Source organism: Crocodylus siamensis, chromosome 2 (assembly GCF_052110815.1).
Source record: "Crocodylus siamensis isolate JL-2025a chromosome 2, ASM5211081v1, whole genome shotgun sequence".
In the NCBI taxonomy this organism is placed as follows: domain Eukaryota; kingdom Metazoa; phylum Chordata; order Crocodylia; family Crocodylidae; genus Crocodylus; species Crocodylus siamensis.
In genome coordinates this window covers 210,456,697-210,477,890 of record NC_143396.1, presented here as the reverse complement: position 1 = coordinate 210,477,890, position 21,194 = coordinate 210,456,697, and the positions used below count along the sequence as shown (strand labels likewise).

General features: G+C 39.9%; 1 protein-coding gene across 1 annotated transcript in view; it reads right to left on the bottom strand.

Moving 5' to 3' along the window:
* Positions 1-21,194, bottom strand: part of PDHX (pyruvate dehydrogenase complex component X) — a 104,976-nt gene that overhangs the window by 71,243 nt on the left and 12,539 nt on the right. The window contains exons 2-3 of the mRNA XM_090032930.1: positions 19,167-19,250; positions 10,840-10,940 (exon numbers count right to left, since the gene is read on the bottom strand). Of these exons, the coding sequence (XP_089889056.1) occupies positions 10,840-10,940; positions 19,167-19,250 (185 nt within the window). The remainder of the gene's footprint in view (positions 1-10,839; positions 10,941-19,166; positions 19,251-21,194) is intronic.

The following is a 21,194-nucleotide window of genomic DNA, read 5'->3' as shown; positions in this document are numbered from 1 at the left end:
CTGCTGGGCTACATATTGACAATCAGATCAGCATCTGCTGATCTGGCTTGTTAAAAATCAGCCATTGATATCAGTCCAAAAATTTTCTATTAGTGCACCCCTAGTAGTCATTTATAAACTGCCAATGGTTATTATGCAAGATATATTTTATATCAAACAGAGTCAAAACTTCAAGTACAAAACAGTTAAGCACAGTCTATTTTAAAATGAAAGTTTAAACAACTTCTCAGTGATGTAAATACGGTCTTCTCTGAGATGAAAACAGAACAGTATTGGCTGGGGGAGGAAGGGGGGAAGAGGGATGAAAAACAGAAATCTGCTTTTTTGAGAGAAGAACAGTATCCTCTGAAACCCAGAACAGAATTTTTGGAAGAGTACCAAATAAGAGTGTCAGAGCTGGGCAGATACTCCCAAAAGTTATAACTCACCTGTTCTAACCCTTAAATAGCACTTGCCAATCAAGTTTAGGCTCCTAAATGAAAATTAGAAAGCAATACCCATTTTAAATAATTTGAAAGTACTGTATATTAGTCTTACAACCTCCAAACATTCCCCTAAGGGAGAGCAAAATTCCAACAAGCAAAAGCATTTTTTAAATTCAAGAAACTATGTGCTGCCAAAGCTGCTGGAATTGATCTATTGATTGTTTTTACCTTTCTGAGGCAGTAAGCAACCAGATAAATAGCTGGTTTTGACCTATTGACTGTGTTAATCATTCAACATACATTACTAAGCAACTGAGAGAAAAATGCTATTGATTCAGGAAGACATTTATACAGACAAAACAGGGTTAATGCCAGAGACATCTGAATAGTGGATTCCAGTGCCCTAAGAAATATTTATGTAACCACACAGAATTTACCACCATTTCTGATTAGGTCATGGTAGAAAAGTCATGAATATGTTAGCTTCTGACACCACAAGCTTTTGAGGGAATTTCACTGACCCAATTTCAGTATACAAGTGAATGTAGTTAAGATCTGACAGACTCATGGATGTGACGCATGATCACCCACAACCTCTCTCTCATCATCTTAAAATCTCCCACAAAATATTTAAGGTTTTAAATGTAATTAATACTTAGTATGTTCTCATCAATAACTCTGAAACATTTTATGATGATGAATGAACACAATTATTCCCCTTTTTAAAGGAGAAGTAAATATAGACAAAAAGTTATATTCCTTGCCTAAGGAGAAGCAGCAAGACCACTCTTAGTCCAGTGTTTTCAGCAAATTTCTCTCTAATGAGACTTTCAAGCTTAACAGGCTGCCAGAAATATATTTTTTCATTATGCGAAGAAATTCCCAGTCTTCTTGGTCAGCTATACCTTTAGGACTTTTGGTTTGACTGGGTAAGCAGCAGGACAGCATCTGAATCAGAATTTCCTAAACCTCTGAATTATGAAAGCTGTAATGGGCTGTGCCCGAGACTACTGTTATAGGCCACTTAGAAATTCTAGCAGGGAGTGAAAAATTCTGGACATGCCCTATTCCCCCTCTACCTCAGAATCCACTCTCTGCCACTGCAAGGTACAATGCTGGGCTAGATGGACCTGGTCTGACCCAGTAAATGGCAGTCCTTATGTCACACATATCTTACATTACAGTCCTTATTCAACAGTCCTGTGCATCTTATTCAGTAGATGCATAAATATTTTCCCTTTTCCATGCCTCTAAATTGTCTACACTTTAAACATTTGCACATTTCATTTCTTGAGGAACGGAAGCCTACCAAATTGTGTTATAAACTGATTTTTAAGCTAATTGATTAATTCTGAACTTATTTTTATCCAATAGTCAAATGGCATTTTCCAGATGTTATTTAAAACCAAGGAGTAAGTGTGGTGTAATTTTGGGAATAGGTTTACACATTTTTTTAATAACATCTGAGGTCTCTGCAGTTTACAAGAAAGAAAGAACAAACCACATGCTAAAAGCCTATACTGTACACTGGGTTTGGAAGGAAGTCTTTTTCTGTCCAGTGTTACACTTCACTAAACCACAAAAATAAATGAATGACTGCTGCCATGTTAAGAGTTTGCAAAACTTCTTATTAGTTATATTTACTACTCACTGATACATAAGTGTTTTAAATCCTGGCAGGTCCAAAGGAAGCACACTGGTATTGTAGTACCGAACTGATAAGAAACCATAGATAAGGCAGCAAATTATCCTTACACCTGAATTCTCATTCCATTTATAATTATCATTCTTAAAAGGTTCCAATAGGAAAGACTAAGACTACCTGCATTGATACTTCATATCACCAGGCCATCCAGGCAACAACATGAAGTGCTTTCAATCTCAGGGGTAGAATTATAGAAAGTTAGGATTGGAAGGGACCTCAGGAGGTCATCTAGTCCAACCCCCTGCTCAAACTAAAACTATCCCCAAGTAAATCATCCCAACCAAAGCTCTGCCTTGCCAGCTTTTGAAAAACTCCAAGGCAATCATTGTGTGGGAAGGCGATTATTAAGATTAATTTAAGATAGATAAGAGGAGTGTGCATAAGTGCTATAAATTGAACTTGTGTTCTCCAAAGACAAGACTCATTGGCTGCATCCAAACGCAGACCCAGCTGCAGTGCCACATAGTGTACGTTCAGTTGTTCTCTGTGCTGCAAGGGAGCACAGCATGGAGGGTTTTTTGAACTCTGGATATCCAGGGGTCAAAAAATGTGTGGAGAAAAAAAGCAGGACAGCACATGCACAGGCAGCACGTGCTTCTCAAAACCAGAGCCAGCCCTGGGAGGACGCCAAGTAAGGCTGCTGAGGCCAACCCAGTGCTGGTCCCATGCTCCCCTACCCCTTCTGGGGTTATTTGCTGCACACCAGAGCTCACATGGCACGGGCATTCCCTACAGACAACTAGCAGCGGCACACGGTGTGCCACTGTTAATTGTCCCAGGAAAACAAACGTCCACACCACATGTGGATGCAGCCACTCTCATCAAACCTTACTGATGTTTAAAACCCAAAAGTTTAAAATCTCAATTGAACTGCAATACAATTCTTTCATTTTCCTAATAAATTTTAGATCCAATTCCATTAAACTTCATGAAATCCTGAATAAGATAATAGTGCCAGGAAAAAGCTGGCGTGTGGAAGAAAAGGAAAAAAAAAAAGTACTGAATACAAATACTTAGATCTAGGCTTCAAACCATTTTTCTTCCACATATCCTGTCATCTTTGAAATGTGTTCACCTATCTGTGACCATGAAGGGATCAGCTGACTACACAAAGAAGCTGAAGATTCATGCTGTGACATGAATATAGATAAGGGAGACATACAATAATGTTGCTTTAATAGGAATTTAATTAAATATGCAATGCTAGGATAATTTATACTGGTTCTTTAAATACAGCCTTCTTATAAAAGAGATGCTGACACAGGTATTCAGGGGTTTTTTGACACATGCAGTTTTGTAGATAGCTTCTGCCTATTACTGTTTGTTCAGCCATTTTTCTCCACTTGTTTATTGTTAGGAAAACCTAAGAAAAACCTACAGCATTTGTTTTATGGATTTTTATATAAACAATCTGCAGATAGCAAAAGTCTGACATTCCTTAGCTAGTAAGAAAAATAAGTATGCAGTTATCATGCAGTAAACAAACAAAAACCCACCACAACCACAAATAAAAACTGATAACTAGCAAAAACAAATCCTTCCCGTCTCCAGAAAGATGACTAAGATAATCACAGAATTTTGAAAGAGAAATAACGGTTACACCATCCAGTCACTTCTTCCTAAAAAAGATATTCTATACAGCCAACAGTTTGTGTGCAGTCTGATGCTCAATTTGTCCAAAGCAATGGGGCATCAGCTCTGCTCTCCTGTCAAAGTATTTCCATATCTGAGTATTATTCATTCTCTAAAAGAGATGGCCTATATTAAGCCTGATTTTTACTTCTCATATCATACCATTAGTCTTGGTTGCATCTTTGCTCTTAGGCCCCTAGCTGAAATGTTATTTGGAGCGCAATTAAAGTGTTAATGGAGTGCAATTAAAGTATTAATACATTGTAACATGGCACATGTTCAAACAATTTATCATTTGATAATGAGTAATAAGAAGTAATAATGGTAATCCAGCCACAAAATGCTACTGTAAAATGTAGACTATTTTTGCAGCTCGTTCATATGGCACTTTAATTTGAACTGTGGCATGTAACCCATAGTATGACAGTGTTTGCCTAGGTCATCCAGTATCCTAATAGGGTGGACGGCTCTCTTTCTCTTCCCCACTTCTACAAGGGGACTCTCTGTAACTACATACTTTAGGGAGTATATAAGGTGAAAATCTACCATGCTTTCTACTTAACTTTAGACTCTATGCTTTACGTATACATAATAGCATGCTATTTACCTGAAGCCAAGATGACCGTGAGTTTAAAACAACACCTTCCTCCACAACTGGTTTAATAAATAATTTTCCACATATATAATCTGATTTTGGAGGGTCATCTTAAAATTGTTCATCCCACCACTACAGTGGGGCAAGCAGCACTAGGGGAGCAGGTAGCAAGGGGGTCAAGTAGCCTGACCCCAGGCACCTTGCTGCCTGTCATACCCCCCTGTTCCCCCCCCCCAACTACTACTTGCCCCTCCTGCTACCTGCTGCTCTGGTACTCCCCTCACCTGCCCCCCTGCCACTTGACCCCCGCTTCACCTGCCTCTCCCCACAGTGCCTGCACTCCCTAGCATCTGCTGTCTCCCACATCACTTGCCCCCACATCCTGCCCCACCTCATTCGGCCCCCACTGCTGCCTACTTCCCACGCTCTGGCTGGAGTACAGAGCATTTTTTGCCTCTGGCTCCCACCTGGCTATGTAGCAGTGATTGCAGGGGTGGCAGCCTCAGCCCTAGAGCTGCTGTTATGTGGCTGAGCAGGGGCAGAGATAGCAAAGTACTCCATGATCCATGGTTGAACACAGCCCCAGCATGGGCCACACTCACACACCTTATTTGCTGTGTATCCATTTAAAAATGTCCAGCCCTACTTCTCCATGATTGCTATGAGAAAGGCTGCTAGTTGTACGCAAGTTACATTACGTGTACAGTGAATGAAGTCAAAACCCTTTTTGTTACACATAAGAATTTATTTTCCCCATTCAAGATCTGAAATTATTAACATTTCAAGTTTAAATTCTTCTAATTAATCATTTTGTTTAAAAACTAAGAGAAAAAGACAAAGATTCTTTCTACCATCAGGATGATAACTGTGAGGGTTTTGAAGAACTTAAATAATCCAGAAAAAAAAGCAAGCAATAAACAAAAATCTGGCTACCCTAAAACTCACAACAAACAGAACTGAGTCCACAAGTTCTGTCAGTGAGTAATCTCCTAAAATGAAGGTCAGAACTACAGGTCAAAATATTATAATAAACCCCTTACTTTCTTTGGACAAAGACAACTTAGAAACCTGGACATAAACCAAAAATTCCCTCTCCTTATGCATACATATTATGATACAGTCTCTGAAGACATGAACCCATAATAGTTTTCCATCATGCTCTGGAGATGAATTAGGGTTGTGTATTGGAAAATACTTGTCTGTAAAATTCCCTGTCTCATTTTTGCATACACTGAAACATGTGTAGAGAATGATGCAGGGGACTGCAGGGAGAGACGGAGACAGAAAGCAAGCCATCCCTTTCTGTGCGAAACAGTTCCTACATATGCAGTTAAATCGGCCATTTCAGAGGTGGTCTCTAATTATGAACTCCTCACACCAAGGGGTTTGATCTGCAGAAGTGCTGAGAGCTCACAGCTACAAATGAAGTCAGCAGGAGATGTGCTTTAGAAATATAAAATGTTGTTTAATGCCAAACACTGAAAAACTAGGGTTGAGAGATCTCAAACTGAGCGCACAAAATGAAGAGATGCTTTTGACCTCAAACTGTGTACCTCAGCTCCTCATTTGTAAAATGAATACCAAGCTGCTCTGTCTCATAAAAGTGTTGTAAAAATAAGTTAATTGATGTCTGGGAAGAACACAGACACCACAGTGACCATAAAAAACCCAGGATATTAATAACTCCATGTTCTAAACACCATTTAAATAATGTGCAGTAAATACAGCCACACGCTGAAAAATGAGATTAAAAAATACTGAATTAGCTGCTCAGTAATTCATTGTCCAGTGATAAGTGTGGGGTTCTACAGAAAAAAATGTGTATCATACCATTAAAGACTTTATTATCACAACATATGTATACAAGGGTGACAAATTAATGTAATAGTTCACTTTGCAACTTTCATAATATCCTGTTAATTTTTTTGCACATACCATCATGGCTAATAGCAGGGAGGCTGGAATCTTTAGATCACACTTGTACAGTTAACTTAACAGAATAACAAAACTTTTAGGCTTTCATCATCTACCAACATTAACAGAGATGAGACCCTTGGCCAATGGGTTTCAAGCTGAGAGCAAAGACTCAGAGATCTAGGGCCAGGTATACACTGCTGCAGTAGCGTCCCTCAGCAAAGATGGCCCTGAGCACACCTGTCTCTTGTTTCTGTGTGCATATTCTAAAAGCTCCCTCTGCCTGAAGAAGGGTGTTTGTACCCAAAAACTTGCAAAGAAGAATTTCACCAACTATTTCAGTTGGTATAATAGAAGATATTAGATTTACCCAAAAATCCTTGTCTGCCTACATCCTTAGACCAACACAGCTACAACCAATACCCCTAAACCAGAAAATGCATTTCAACAGCATCCCTTATAGATGCTCTCAAACATGCCAAGAGCAGCCACAGAAAGACACCTACTGCAACCAGGTTTGACTCCTGCTATATCCTCTTTAACCCATCCTTTTCCCAGTTAAGTTTATTTGACCACCGGCTCTTCAATCTTGTTTCCAGTTTCCTCACCAGTATTTATTTCCACTCCTCAGGTTTCTGATTCCAGTCCAATTTTCTTTCCCAGTAAGTCTTAATCTTAAACTTCCTTGACCCCAAGTTTCTCCCAGACTTCCAGTCTCCTTGTCCAGCTACTCCCAGACCCCTTCAACTCAGACCCAAGTTCTTTGCTAGGAGTATTCTTGCCCGGCCAGCCAACCTTAATCTCCCTTGCTGCATCTCATCCAATCTCTCTCAACTTTCATTTTCTTCCCTTATTTCACAGTCTTGATCCACACTCATTCAGTCTTTGCTCCATGGCTCCCCACCCTACCTCCCTGCCAGCTCCGAGTTTCTACTCCTGGTCCTTTCTTTCAATGTGCTAAGTCTAGCTTTTATTCCCTTACATTTGATTCTTCCTTCCTCCATGCTAGGTGCCACCCAGAGGGGCAGAGATCACAGATGACAGGATCCCTGCTCTGCCTCAAGCACAGTATAGAGAAAGTGTGACTTCACCCAAGTAGTAGTAGGCTGGTTCATGTACAGGTGATCTGTGAAGATGATACATCACACACAGTCACGTCATCCTCTTCTGGACTGAGGGCTAGACTAATGCAAAATTATATCATATACATAGGAACTTACTACAGAGCAGGTGACTGTAAATCCCTACCTCCATGTACCTGAATGGCTTTAAGAAATGTCTAAGTGGCCAAGCTTCTCTAATGCAATTGTGCTATATCTTGTGTTTCAGTAGTGGCCACTACCAAACCAAATTCTCTTGAAGTCTGTACTATAACAAATACAAAATATTCATTATGGAAAGAGGGATGTCTTTAATATAATCAGAGTGAAAAACTGGGAAACGAAGGTCCATGAAGTTAATGGATCTATATAAAATTTGCTATTGATCTCACTGGGCATTGGGATCAAGCCTTGAGGGAGGAAAGACAATGTTTGCAGAACCAGAGCAGAGTCTGGCCTATATTAATAGTCCCAGATACTTATAAAACCTCAACTACAGTGAGGGTGAAGCATTCCACGGCTACAAAGTCAGTCATGTTTATTTCAAAACAAGGAAGTCAGAACAAAGTTCCAAAAACTAAAGCTTTATAGTTATTTATCTCACAAAGGAGCTAAGAGGTTCCCATTGGGAGATTTTCCCATGTCATGTCACAAATACAGGACTCAATTTCACCATGACTCCTGAAGCTTTCCACAAAAAGCAATTATGAAAGGTTATTGAACTATTTCCCTCCAGCCCCGACACCTTAACTCTCATTATCCCCTATATACCTACATGTATTAAACTTCAGAAGCGTCAAAAGGAAGAGAATTCAAATCCACGGAACAGTGATGCTACATTAAACAGAAAACCAATTATTCTGCAGCTAAACTAAATCTCTGAAAATAGCAATTCAATGAGTTGTCAAACCCTAATCCAGACAGTACCCTGAACTCTCTGCAAACCACCTATTTCTTTAAATGGGTATGGTCAAATATGATTCATCTTCCAGAAAGCTAACAAAGGAAGAAATTAACTTGCAACTCTTTAAAAAAATAGATTTCCAACAAGAATACAGATGACTGCCGGTTTACATTTCTTGAGATGGCTAAGAGGAACTGAATATATTTGGACAATACTTTTGTGAAAGATTGTTTCCAAAATTTGTCAGAAGTTTTGTTTTAAACTTGCCTATGACAGCTTTCACTGATTTTTCATAAAAGACTAAAATGATCACTAGAAGCTTTGAATTAAATGTTTTAATTAAATTAATATGTTGTCTATATTCATTGTTGTCCACATAGTAAATCATCAATGAGACTCTCTTAAGAACCAGATGGTAATAGTACTTTTCAACCGTTTCAGACTGAAGGTACCCTCATCCCAGTTCTTAGTTGTTACTGTTTTTGACAACAGAAAAATAATAGAACAATTCTTCTGTTGCAAAGAACTTATAAGACCACAGCCTATCAGAATGTTCTGACCCTATAGATTCCTATCTGAAATCCCTGGGTTTACCTTGTAAACACATAGTAGTTGCAGACTTAACAGTGCTAATATCAAGTGGCACTCTGCATCACCCTCTCTCTGGCTCTCACAGCACCTTTGTTGAGAATCATTGTGCTACAGAGACTTAACTTCTGGGTTCGGTACCTATACAGAACTAAGTACTATAGAAGTAGGAAAGCATGGGGAGGAAAAGAGATGTGTGTGATGGCCAGAACCAGAGGGATTAATAAGCAATAAATATGAGCTTCTTAAAGGTATTTAGTATTTTGCCTAACAGGTAATATTAGTTAATATAAAGCTTGTAAGTCTATAAACCACAAATGTAACTTGTCTATCATAAGTTTAACCAAAACAATAACATTAACTGTTCATGGAACTGACTGGGCCCCGTAGGCAAAGCTGTAGATATGAGATTAGCTGACCTAACGGTTTCTGCTCAGGGTTCAACTTTGATGATAAAAAACTGGATCCAACTGCCTGGCACACCCAACACATTCCAGAAAACCACATCCCAAGAAAGTATATTCAAATGAAACTTAAAAGGGGTTGAGGCTTAGGCGGAGCAATGTCAATTTCAAACCTAAAGGTGCTGCATTGTAACTTGCTTATTGGATAAACCCAAGTCTAGGTAGTAACCTTTTGTGATAATTTTTAACACCTTTCAATCCCATATGGTAACAGCTACAGAGAAAGATTGTGAGCGGCTCTAAAGCCAACAGATTAGCATAAGACTAATTATAAAAAGCACATGCATCAGGTAACCAACAGGAAGGAGGGAACAGAATGGTCATTTCTGTTCCATGCCCGGACCCCAGACTCCCGGTGTGAGTGAGGATCGGATCCTGATCAAGGGACCTTCCCCCGTAATCCCTCTGACAGCATTGATCAGGGGCACCTGACTTCGCTGAAATCACTTGGCACATACCTGGCATTGAGGGACTATTGATAAGTTGCCAACCCATGTCTGTCTATCTGTTGCTTTGAACAGCCCAGTGGCTAATACCCTCATAGTGCTTATCGCATTTATCTTTCTGTTAACTGTTGTGTGTATGTAAGCTATAATAAATTTGCCTTTACTTCACTCCCAACTTTGCCTCCTTGATCCAAAACTGAATCAAACAGCCCAGTTGGCCTGTGATAAAATTGATACATTCACAGTGCCCAGCTGTGCTGTGATAGACATGCAATGCCATTCTACCAGCAAATTCATATATACACATACACAAAATATAATGAGAAACAGTCTTCTAAAAGTCTGTGAGAAATGAGTTGAGTTTAGACCCCACTGACAGATGAGGAAAAAAACAAAAAAGAACAAAAAATCCAGTACTTTACTAAGAAAGGCATTTGACCTGGCTCGCCCAACATCTACATAGATCGTGCGCTTCAGCGGTGGATTCAATCAGCAATTAGATAAAAGATCCAAAAAGCCCCACTGAAGTGCCCAATCTATATAGACATTGGGTAAGCCAGGTCAAATTGACCTGATGCATCTTCTGGGCACAAGCTGAGCTTGGCACAGGGGCACACCAAGTTGAAAGTAAATTGCTGTTTTTTGTTTTGTTTTTGTGTTTTGTTGGGTTTGTTCTTTGTTTGTGGGGGGGTTGAGGGGGGATTCACGTCTGTAAGCAGCTTTAAAGTGCAAAACCAGAATATGATCACCGTTTTATAAAACTTGTAAGTCAAAATGAATAAAATAATTTCATTCCTTACAACTGGACAGCACTCAGAGTCCAATCAAACCAGGGCCCCATAGTCCTAGACCATGTTTAGATGCACAAAACTGTTCCCAGCCCACTCTTTCCACTGCTTAAATCAAAGGCCTCCACCCTTGAAGTGTATTTTTTTTATGAAAATTGAAGGGGAGGAAAAGGAAATATAAACTGAAATCTATATGAAAATAATTTTTGAGCTATTATCAGAAATGACCTCATCCTTTGACAAATGACCTTAACCTGCCGAAGAGAAGTTAATCTTACCATTATTTTGGCCAATACCCCATCATCATTTGACTCCATAGTAACCACTGCTTTGTCCGTTTCAATTTCACACAATGCATCTCCAGCATTCACAGCTTCTCCTGCAAAATAAAATATAAAAAACCCATGCTATTTGCTTTCAAAACTATTTAACTCTTTGTAAAAATGAAGATAAACATATGGAACTATTCTCCTAAACATTTATTTGGTTAGCAGTTTTCCCAACGTTGAAAAGGACTGTTAAAAAATACCTTAAATATTAATAATCCTATACTTTGGGATTTCTGGATAAAAATCCTAATTTAAAACAAAGCATTAACATAATTAATTAAGGCTCAAGCATATATCTTGGGGGTATAATATGAGAGACAGTGTGCAATCGAGTGACTTGTCCAAAGTCCTGGGCAATTGGCAGCACAGCCAAGAACATAAGCTGTAGTCCTTATTTCCTGCCTTTTGCATTAGTTGCTAGCTAGTGACTAAAAAAGGTAATAAACAATTATAAAATAGGCAAGCGTCATTGCTTGTTGACAAGCATAAAGTTGGATTGCTAGCAAAGAGTGAAAGAAGAAATACTTCTCTAGACACTAAACATGATCAGAGAGATGCAAAATAAAACCTTAACAAAAAAAACATTCAGAAAGAACATCTTGAAATTTGTTTCCTCAGTCTCTTACAGGAGTGAGAACAAATCAGGCCTTTCAAAAATATGCATAATTTATTAAATGAAAATACGTATTTGTGTTTATGTAGATCTAGCCATCTGTACATTCACCAAACTAGTCTAAACTCAATCACTTTATAGTATGCTTTTTCCTCTCCTCTTGAATAGACACATACATGCCTGCTACTGCATGATAACAGCCCCATAAAGTTGGATTCTTTTGACAGATGAATACTGACTGGATGCCTAACATTAAACTAAATTATAGTGGTAACCTTGAAGCTCTTGAAAGGTTTGGTCTAAAGCAGAATATTGTATTTTTTTACAGAAATAGAAGAGGAACAAAAGGACAACTATGTATATCAGATTTGGGCGTTCTGTATTTTTAATATGCAACAACAGTATTGTAACATTCTCTCTAGCACAGTAAGTGAAGAGCCAGTGTTATTTTTTTTTTACACTTTTTATTTCTACTTCTATCCTTCAAAGTGCTTAAACATCAGAGAAATTACTATGAGTTTACAATCTGTGCTTGTATGAGCAATACCTATGTCTCTGCCAATATTATTTCTTGTGTTACAAGTACTCAGAGAGACTTGTTATATAGCTTTGCTCAAGGAAAGAGCTGCTACTCAAGCCACAGCCAAATATTTATTTCCAAAGACCAAAGTGCTTCCCCTCATGGGAACCCTGAGGTGAGAAAGGATGGCCAATTTCTTGGTCCTTCCAAATATATGTAGAATATAGCTTCTGACTATAATTTAAAATGCTGCATTGGAAGCAGGATTAGGAACCAACCCCTTCAACTCTAAATGAGTGGTATAATTCTTTTAGCCGACTGATTTTCATGGTTTGTTACAGTACCTGAGACAGCTGGGTAACTACTTACTAAATTTAAGAAATTCGTCTTAGCTGAGCCAATTGTGCCCAGCAGAGTTGAGGGGAAGCATGTGACAACACTGGCTTTCCCCCATCTTTGTATATCTCTTCCCCAATCTAGGGCCAGCCTGTGGCCATTTCAGACTTCAGTGCTACTTCAAAGTAGATGCACATTTAAACTACACTCTACAGTGACAACAGCAGGAGCACACATTACTAAGATACAGTAACAATGCAGGCTCATCTGCTTCAATACACCTGCTATCCTGTAGCCATCGAAGCCATTGTAACGTATGCAGTACTCCTGTGCACTTAGGGAATCGCTAAAGAAACTGTTTAAGCTGGCTCTTCTCACCTCTTTCCCTGTGATACTGGCATCAAGCAGGCATAAAGCTGCAGTGAATTTGATCCAATACACAGTTATAGAAGCAAAATAGTCTTTATAAACCCCTGCCACTGTTTCAGTAAGTCAGTTCAGTGAGTAGGACTGTGGTCTCTCTCAGTGGAGGCTGGCAACTTAATATTTCGTAGCAGGTGACCAATATACTATCAAATACAATGCAGCTTTCCATACAAAGAACAGTGGAAACCAGCAATTTGGTTGAAAATATCTTAGTCCCAGTACTTTCTAACAGAAAATCTCGTCCATGGCATCGTAAAATTGTTCATCTGGCATTTCTCTATGCAACAAATAATACTGTTATTCTTAAAAAAAATCTTTTAAAAACCTTACTTTTTGTGATTACACGTAGTTCACAGTGGGTACTTCTACATGTGCCATTAATGTGGCATGATAAACTCCGGCATGGTTTGCACCTTAATGGCATATGTAGATGTTCAAATTGCTGCAGTCCAGGGTGCACGTGCAGATGCTCTCTGAGCTGGGACAGAGCTGGTAGGGGAACTGGGGGTCATCCCTGGGCTCCAGAAGGTGGCTTTGGGTGGTGAAGGTGCTGGTTGTGACACAAGAGTATTTTACCTCAGTGTGAGGAGCCATAGGGTTGGGCAGCAGGTAGGTGTCTGGCCCCCCTCTGCCTGGGTCAGTGTTTACACGTGCATTTAGGTGCAGTTATTTTCACTACAGTAACATAGAACTGTCCTGGACAATACTATGTTGGCTTTCCAAGGACCTCTTCAGTAAATTAAATCACAAAAATGAAGCTTGTAAGAAGTCGAAACTTGGACAAACAACTAGGGAGGAGTATACAAGTATTGCTCAGGCATGCAGGGATGAAGTCAGGAAGGCCAAAGCGTAATTGGAGTTGAAGCTAGCAAGGGAAGTGAAGGGTAGCAAAAAGGGTTTCTACAAGTATGTCAGTAAGAAGAGGAAGATCAGGGAAAGTGTGGGTCCCTTACTGAATGGAGAAACCTAGTGACAGAGGATGCAGAAAAGGCTGATGTATTTAATGCTTTTTTCACCTCAGTCTTCACAGGCGAGGTCAGCACCCAGACTACTGCAACTGGCAGCACAGTTTGGGGATGAGGCAAGCAGCCAACAGTGGTGAAAAAACAGGTTAGGGACTACGTAGAAAAGCTGGATATATTCAAGTCCATGGAGCCAGGTGGGATGCACCTGAGGGTGCTAAGGGAATTGGCTGATGTGACTGCAGAGCCACTGGCCATCATTTTTGAAAACTCATGGGGATCGAGAAAGGTCCCAGATGATTGAAAAAGGGCAAACAGTATCCATATTTAACAATGGGGAAAAAGAGGATCCAGGGAACTAAAGACCAGTCAGCCTCAGTCCTTGGAAAAATCATGGAGCAGATCTTCAAGGATTCCACTTCTAAGTACTTGAAGGAGAAGGTTATTAGAAACAATCACCATGGATTCACCAAGGGCAAGTCATGCCTGACCAAACAGACTTTCTTCTATGAGATGACGGGCTCTGTGGATGCAGGGAGACAGGTGATGTGGTATACCTTGGATTTTAGCAAGGCTTTTGATACGGTCTCCCACAACATTCTCGCAGGCAAGCTAAGGAAATAGGAGCTGGATGAAGGGATCCTGGGGCTGGTTTTATTCAATATCTTCAACAATAACCTGGAAGATAGCATAGAGTGCACCCTCAGCAAGTCTGCAGATGACATTAAACTGGGGGGAGATTAGCAGATGCATGACAAATGGGTCCAGGGAGGTGATGCTTCCCCTCTACATGGCACTGGTCAGGCCACAGTTGGAGTACTGCATCCAGTTTTGGGTGCCACACTTCGATAGGGATGTGGAGAATCTGGAGAGGGTTCAGAGGAAAGCTACTTGTATGGTCAGTGGCCTACAGACAAGGCCCTACATGGAGAGACTGAGGGACCTAGATTTCTTCAGGATTTACAAGAGAATGCTGAGAGGTGATCTTATAGCTGCCTATAAATTCATAAGCGGAGGGCAGCAGAGAATAGGAGATGCTCTATTTACTAGGGCCACAAACTGACGGAGAGCAGATTTAGGTTGGACATTAGGAAGAACTTCTTCACAGTAAGGGTTGCCAGAATCTGGAATGGGCTTCCAAGAGGGGTGATGCTCTCCCCTACCTTGGGGGTCTTCAAGAGAAGACTGGACAAACACCTAGCTGGGATTGTCTGACCAAAGTGCAGTGCTCTTTCCTGCCCAGGGCAGGGGGTCAGACTAGATGACCTACTGAGGTTCCTTCTGACCCTAACATTTATGAATCTACGGGGGGAGCATTAGATATGCTGGAGGGTAGGCTAGGATTCAGAGACCTCAACAAATTGGAGGACTGGACCAAAAGAAATCTCATGAGGTTGGAGGACAAGTGCAAAGTCCTGTACCTAGGACAGAACAATCCCATGCCACAGTACAGGCCGGGCTGACTGGGTAGGTACCAGCTCTGCAGAAAAGGACCTGGAGGTTACAGTGGACAGTAAGTTGAATGTGAGCCACTAATGTGCCCTTGATGCCAAGAAATCTAACAGTATATTGGGCTGCATTGGTAGGAATGCTGTCAGCAGATCAAGGGAAGTGATTATTTCTCTCTAATTCAGTGCTGGTAAGGCCACATCTGGCTGTATTCAGTTTTAGTTTCCCCACTACAAAAAGGAGGTTGACAAATTGAAGACAGTCTAGCGGAGGACAACAGTAATGGTGAAGTGGCTGGGGCACATGACTTCTGTGGAGAAGCTGAGGGAACTGGGCTTATTTAGTCTGGAGAAGAGAAGACTGAGAGGGGATTTAACAGCAGCCTTCAACTGCCTGAAGAGTGGTTTGAAAGAGGATGGAGCTAAACTATTCTCAGTGGTGGCAGATGACAGAACAAGGAGCAGTGGTCTCAAGTTACAGCAAGGAAAGTTTAGGCTAAGTTTAAGATATTAGGAAGAACTCTCTCACTAGGAGGGTAGTCAAACAATAGAAAAGGTTACCCAGAGAGGTTGTGGATTCTCCATCCTTGGAGGTTTTAAGACCCAGCTAGACAAAGCCTTGGCTGGGATGATCTAGTTGGGAATGGTCCTGCTTTGAGGGGGGGGGTGGTAAATAGATGACCTCCTAAAGTCCCTTTTAACCCTAATTTTCTATTATTCTATGTTACCACAGCCAAATTTAGTTTGTTGCCACATAACAGCATTGCAGATGTAGACTGTGATGCTTTACACTCTTGCAAATTAATCTTGAAATTCAGCAAATTAAAAAACTACTGCACAGTTAAGTGCACATGTAGATGCACCCGATGTTTGTTAGTTTGAAGATACGGTAGAGGTGCCACAGCTCACTTCATCAGATACTAGCATATGACATCCAACAGCATCCCATTACGTAGCATCTGATGAAGTGAGCTGAGGTTCATGAAAGCTTACGCATCTCTGATCCTAATTAGAATGAGCAATTAGAATCTCTATTACAGTTGAGTTATTCCTCTGAACCTAGGTTAGGTCATCATATCTGACTGTGGTTCAGTAATTGCTATATAATGAAATGGTGGTCTCAGTCCTGTTACTGAGTGGACTGCCCCTCCATTGATGCCATCTCTGTAGATTAAAAACCTGATTAACCATGGAGACTAAAATCTCTTCTGCTTCTCTAAAGATGAGCTGAGTTATTCATGGGGAATCATCAAGCACTGATCCCTATTCTACTCTGCCCAAAATAATCAAAGGACTTTAGTCTCTAGAGCTGTCAATCTGTCATTTTTCAGCTGCACTCAATTCATACATAATAAATACAAGTTTAAAAATAAAAGTGGTGGTATTTTTATGCAACTGACTTCATTACCCAAAGGAACCAAAATGAAGCAGCATTAACAATGAGAAAGAAACAGTAAAACCATCTACTAACAAGATGCTTTTTTTTCTTCTGCTGTAGTCAAATCTTCTGTCTCTCCTGTGTAATTTTAAAAACAAAGATCAGATATTTACATTTAAAAAGCAGAAACAGTATTCAGAAAAATGTTCTAATGACCCCTGCTGGTGGCAGGGGGAAAATGAATAGGCAACACAATAGGTTTGCCTTTCCAGGCTTTTGTCTTTTCATTTACTTCAAAACACTGTGGTAAGAGCAGTTCATCTGATCAAATAAAAGATCAGTAATAATGTGCCATTAGCCATATCTCTCTTAGTCACTGGCAAATGATGTTTTTATGATTATCCCTTACTGGTGGTAAAGACAGAAATAGCATCACGCTCATCTTTCTCCTCTCAAAAATCTACCTATCATGTTACAGAGGTAGCTTCCACACTGCCAGATAAATAACACTTATTAGCACTAAATATGGGAAAAGATGCACCAAATGAGCTAACGATACCACTCAAAAAAATTTTTAAAAACCCAGCAACACTGTAAACAAAATGGTGAAATTGTTTCTCTCTCAGATGGACCCACAATTAAAAACTGCTTTCAGAGAGTTGTCAAAGGAAGCAAAACAAGGAATGAAACAGATTTCTGAAACAGAGATAGAGGAACTGACAAAGACCTCAACAAACAGATATAACTGAAGAAGCAGAAGATTTATTTAACTTAAAACTGTAATTAAAAACCACTGTTTAGAAAAGTAAAAGTAAACTACCACAGAGTATGGGAAGGTAGGATTACAAAACACCTGAGGTTGCTTTCATTGTCTCTGCCTGACCTGGGGCAAATCTTTCAACTTCGTGGAGCCTCACTTCATCTTATCTATGAAATGGGTATAATTATATTTACTTAATTCCCAAAAGTATTACTATGAGCCTTTATCTTATAAAAATATTGTATGACCCTAAGAGAAAAGATGTCAAAAAAACAAAGAATGTTATTTGTCAAAAAAAAACAAGCAAAAAAAAAAAATCAACCTAAAATATAAATACTTATTGCTTGAGAACAAACAACTTATTCCAACAGGAACAGTATGCATATTCAAGGAATACACAAATACTAAGCACTGTAGTACTACAATGTTAAGGACTCTAAGTACTTGCACAACAAAAATAATTTTCAACAGTTCTATAAGGTACCACAGAAGTTATGCATTCCATCTGCTTTTGATAAAAGGTTACTCTAGGCACAAATATTCAAACATTCAAGGCAATAGATAGAATCTTTGTCATAGGTAAGAGCCTCCAGGAAATTTCAGTCTGGATCCACGTGCACACTATGCCTTTGTAAAGTGGTAGCCCCCATCTTTTTTGCAAAAGAGACTAATCCTAGTGCAAGGTCAAATTTCCATAGCAGTCTTAATCCTACTTGAGAGGGACGTCACAACCCCTAGTTTGAAAACTGTTGTCCTAAAGCAAGATTAATAAAAATCTTTAGAAGGCAAAATGTAAGATGACTTATTGCCACCTTTATGACTCCTACCAATGGTTCACAACAAATTCGAGACTACCTTCACTCCATCAATAAATTCAGAGTCCAACTTTAGCCTTAATTTTCAATAGCTCTAGAAAAGAGAGCACTAAAAAAAATTTAACATTTCTTGATGACAGAGTACAGGCCAATGGTTCTTCCAATTCAACCTATGAAGCTAGATCACTTTCATTTATAGCTGATCTATGCGAAGACAGAAAAGCTGCAGAAGCCATTCGTCTAGCAACTCCAACTCATTCTAATAAAAGTCAATTACTTTTCAGGTGTCACAGAGTTCAGAGACCAGGAGATAAATGAAGACCCAAAATACCTTTTCTTGCAAAGTTAATTAAAGCTCATGATTTTCAGAAATGAACCTTTTTTCTGATTTAGAAATAGGACTATAAGACAAATGTAAGTTGCCCCATCAGCTTTAAAAATAGACTATCATTTAATTATTAAGGATGTCAGCCTGGAATAGCTATGACAAGAGTCTTTTTAATTTACTAGAAAAGAAACTTAAGGAGTTCATACCAAAATAGAAGGTAACATTTTGTCCCCAGTCACAAGGACCCTTTTCCCAAAAAGGCAGAGAATCCAATAGTACAGCATGTTAGAGAAGCTATAGGTCACAACACTTCTGAAAACCATGCCTAATGCATCAGAAAAGGTGCTACTCAAACTGCAGCCCCAATCAACTGGCCATGGAAACCATCTTGTTTGAAAGCCAGAAGGAACATTTTATAGCATTGTTTTTCAACCTTTTTGGGTCAGTGTACTCCCAGTGGCTGGATGTGGAGCAGCATACACCCACTAGCCAGACGTGGAGTGGGGTGGACCGTATGCACTCCCGGATGACAACCCCTTTTTTAGCAAACCAGAATGATGCAGGTAGGATATAGTGCAACAAGGCAGTACCCGCAAAACTACTCTGCCTTCACAAAATGGTTCACAGAATGACTTGGAAAACTAGTGCAGCATTTTACAGCAATTGTGATTTTATATCACTTTCTCTCACCTTCCTTTTTCAGCCATTTTACAATGTTTCCTTCTTCCATTGTAGGAGACAGTGCAGGCATGAAAATTTTAACAGCAGAAGTACCTGAAAAACAAAACATGGGTGAAATAAAACATCCATTTTTCACACCAATGCTGTTGGTGTGATAAATGCTGTTTATATCCAATAATCTAGGCCAGGGGTTTTCAACCTTCTTTAATAAGTATACAGCACTGGCAGCCAGACATGGACCAGGGGCAAGGGAGGCATGGTACACAGCTGGATGCAAAGCGGTGACAGTGCAGGGTAGTGGTGTGTGAGCTTTCCCCCAGACACCCACTCCGTGTCCGGCCAGACAGGCAGCGCCTGTGTGGCCCACAGAAGGATGCCACTGCACCCCTCCCCTCCTGGCCCTGCTTCTGAGAGGCGGCAGTGCAGGTTCGTGGGTGGAGGCACTCCATCCCCGCCTGCCCACACATATCCTCTAGGGCCTTCCCAAGGCAACTCCTAATGTAAGCCAAATACATTCTCAACCTAGCAACAAATCAGGTGGATACATTGTGCAAATCTCAAAGACAGCTGAACAGACAATTTAGTAAGTGGATACCTTCTATATATTAATCATATACACCTACACACAGGTGTAAACATGCACTGTAGGTAAAAGTCTAAAGAACACAGGATTTAATTAAGAGAGTCCATTCTACTAATTTTGTTATGAAGACAAGGGAACCTATACATATCATTACATTTGTTTAAAAAATATGTAGAATATCAGGCAAACTGAATTCAATGTCTGTTAAGGAAAAATATGTAATAAACTCATGGCAGCAGCATGAAAATCTTCAGATATTCATACTGCCTCAGCTTTGGTTAAGTTAGTTTTAAATGTGACCTTCAACTAGAATCTGGTCTAGCTATACTAAAAAATAAACACAACACTGACATCATTTTAAGCTCCCTTCAACCCAGTTTGAGGTATAATATAGCACTTTTCAGATGAAACACGAGCCAAATGAAATTTCTCATAGGCTTTTCCCAATCTAGCTCTGAAGAGGAAAAAAAAACAAACAAAATCAACGATTTGTTTGGGAATCAAGCTATCAGGAGAGCTACAGTGCCAAGGGAACGGAGAAATGCTACCACAACTAATAAATAAGCATTAGACAAGAATGGCTGATTTTATAACATCATATCCAATTATTTCATAGCAAGCTCAGGAGTTTAAAAAATAAACAAACTAACAAACTCCTAGGGGCCCTAAAAGTCTAATTCAAATAATCAACAGATCATCTTGTGTGAACTTGGATGCCATTAAGTTACACCCAAGACCAATTTACAATCTTATACCAAATAAAGGTAAGCTAAAGCTTTTCAGTTGTCAGGACTGAACGGAGGAGTCCAAGACTGTGTCAAATGGCATAATAATATGAGATAGGGAAGACATGCCCAGATGATCTCTCCAGTGAACCAGGTGTAGAAAAACAGATCAACACTCTGAGATGCCTGCCAATGTGAGCTGTGAAGAAAGTTTCTTCCTAGTTCCCCATCTAGTGATCACCACAATGCTGAGTAAGAGTAAAACCCACCAGGCAGATATCTAGGGCACCCTGTACCATCTGAGTACACTGGCCCTATCTCACAAAGTGTCCCCATGCAAGGTCAAATACACAGGATATACCTGCCCAATTGTGCATGGGGATGGGAATGAATTCCTACCTGGCCACTCCAAGTGACTAGGAGAAACCCTGATGCATGAGATTTGATTATGGTCATTGCCTTAATGCAGAGCTGGAAATACTGTATGCATGTGGAGGACAACTGAGGCAATTTCTGTCCTCCCAAAAGTCATGAAGAAAGGAGATAAAGGGGCTCAGGCTCTCAAATTCTAAAGCCAAAAAAAGACTGCAACCATCAAGACTGATCCTTCCATGTATACAACACACAGAAGCTGCAGAACTTTTCCCCAGAGATGTATTAAAGGAGGGGTAGGTGATTTTTTGACATTTTGGTGAGCTGTTGCAGGCTGGGTGGTGGAGGGAGAGGAGG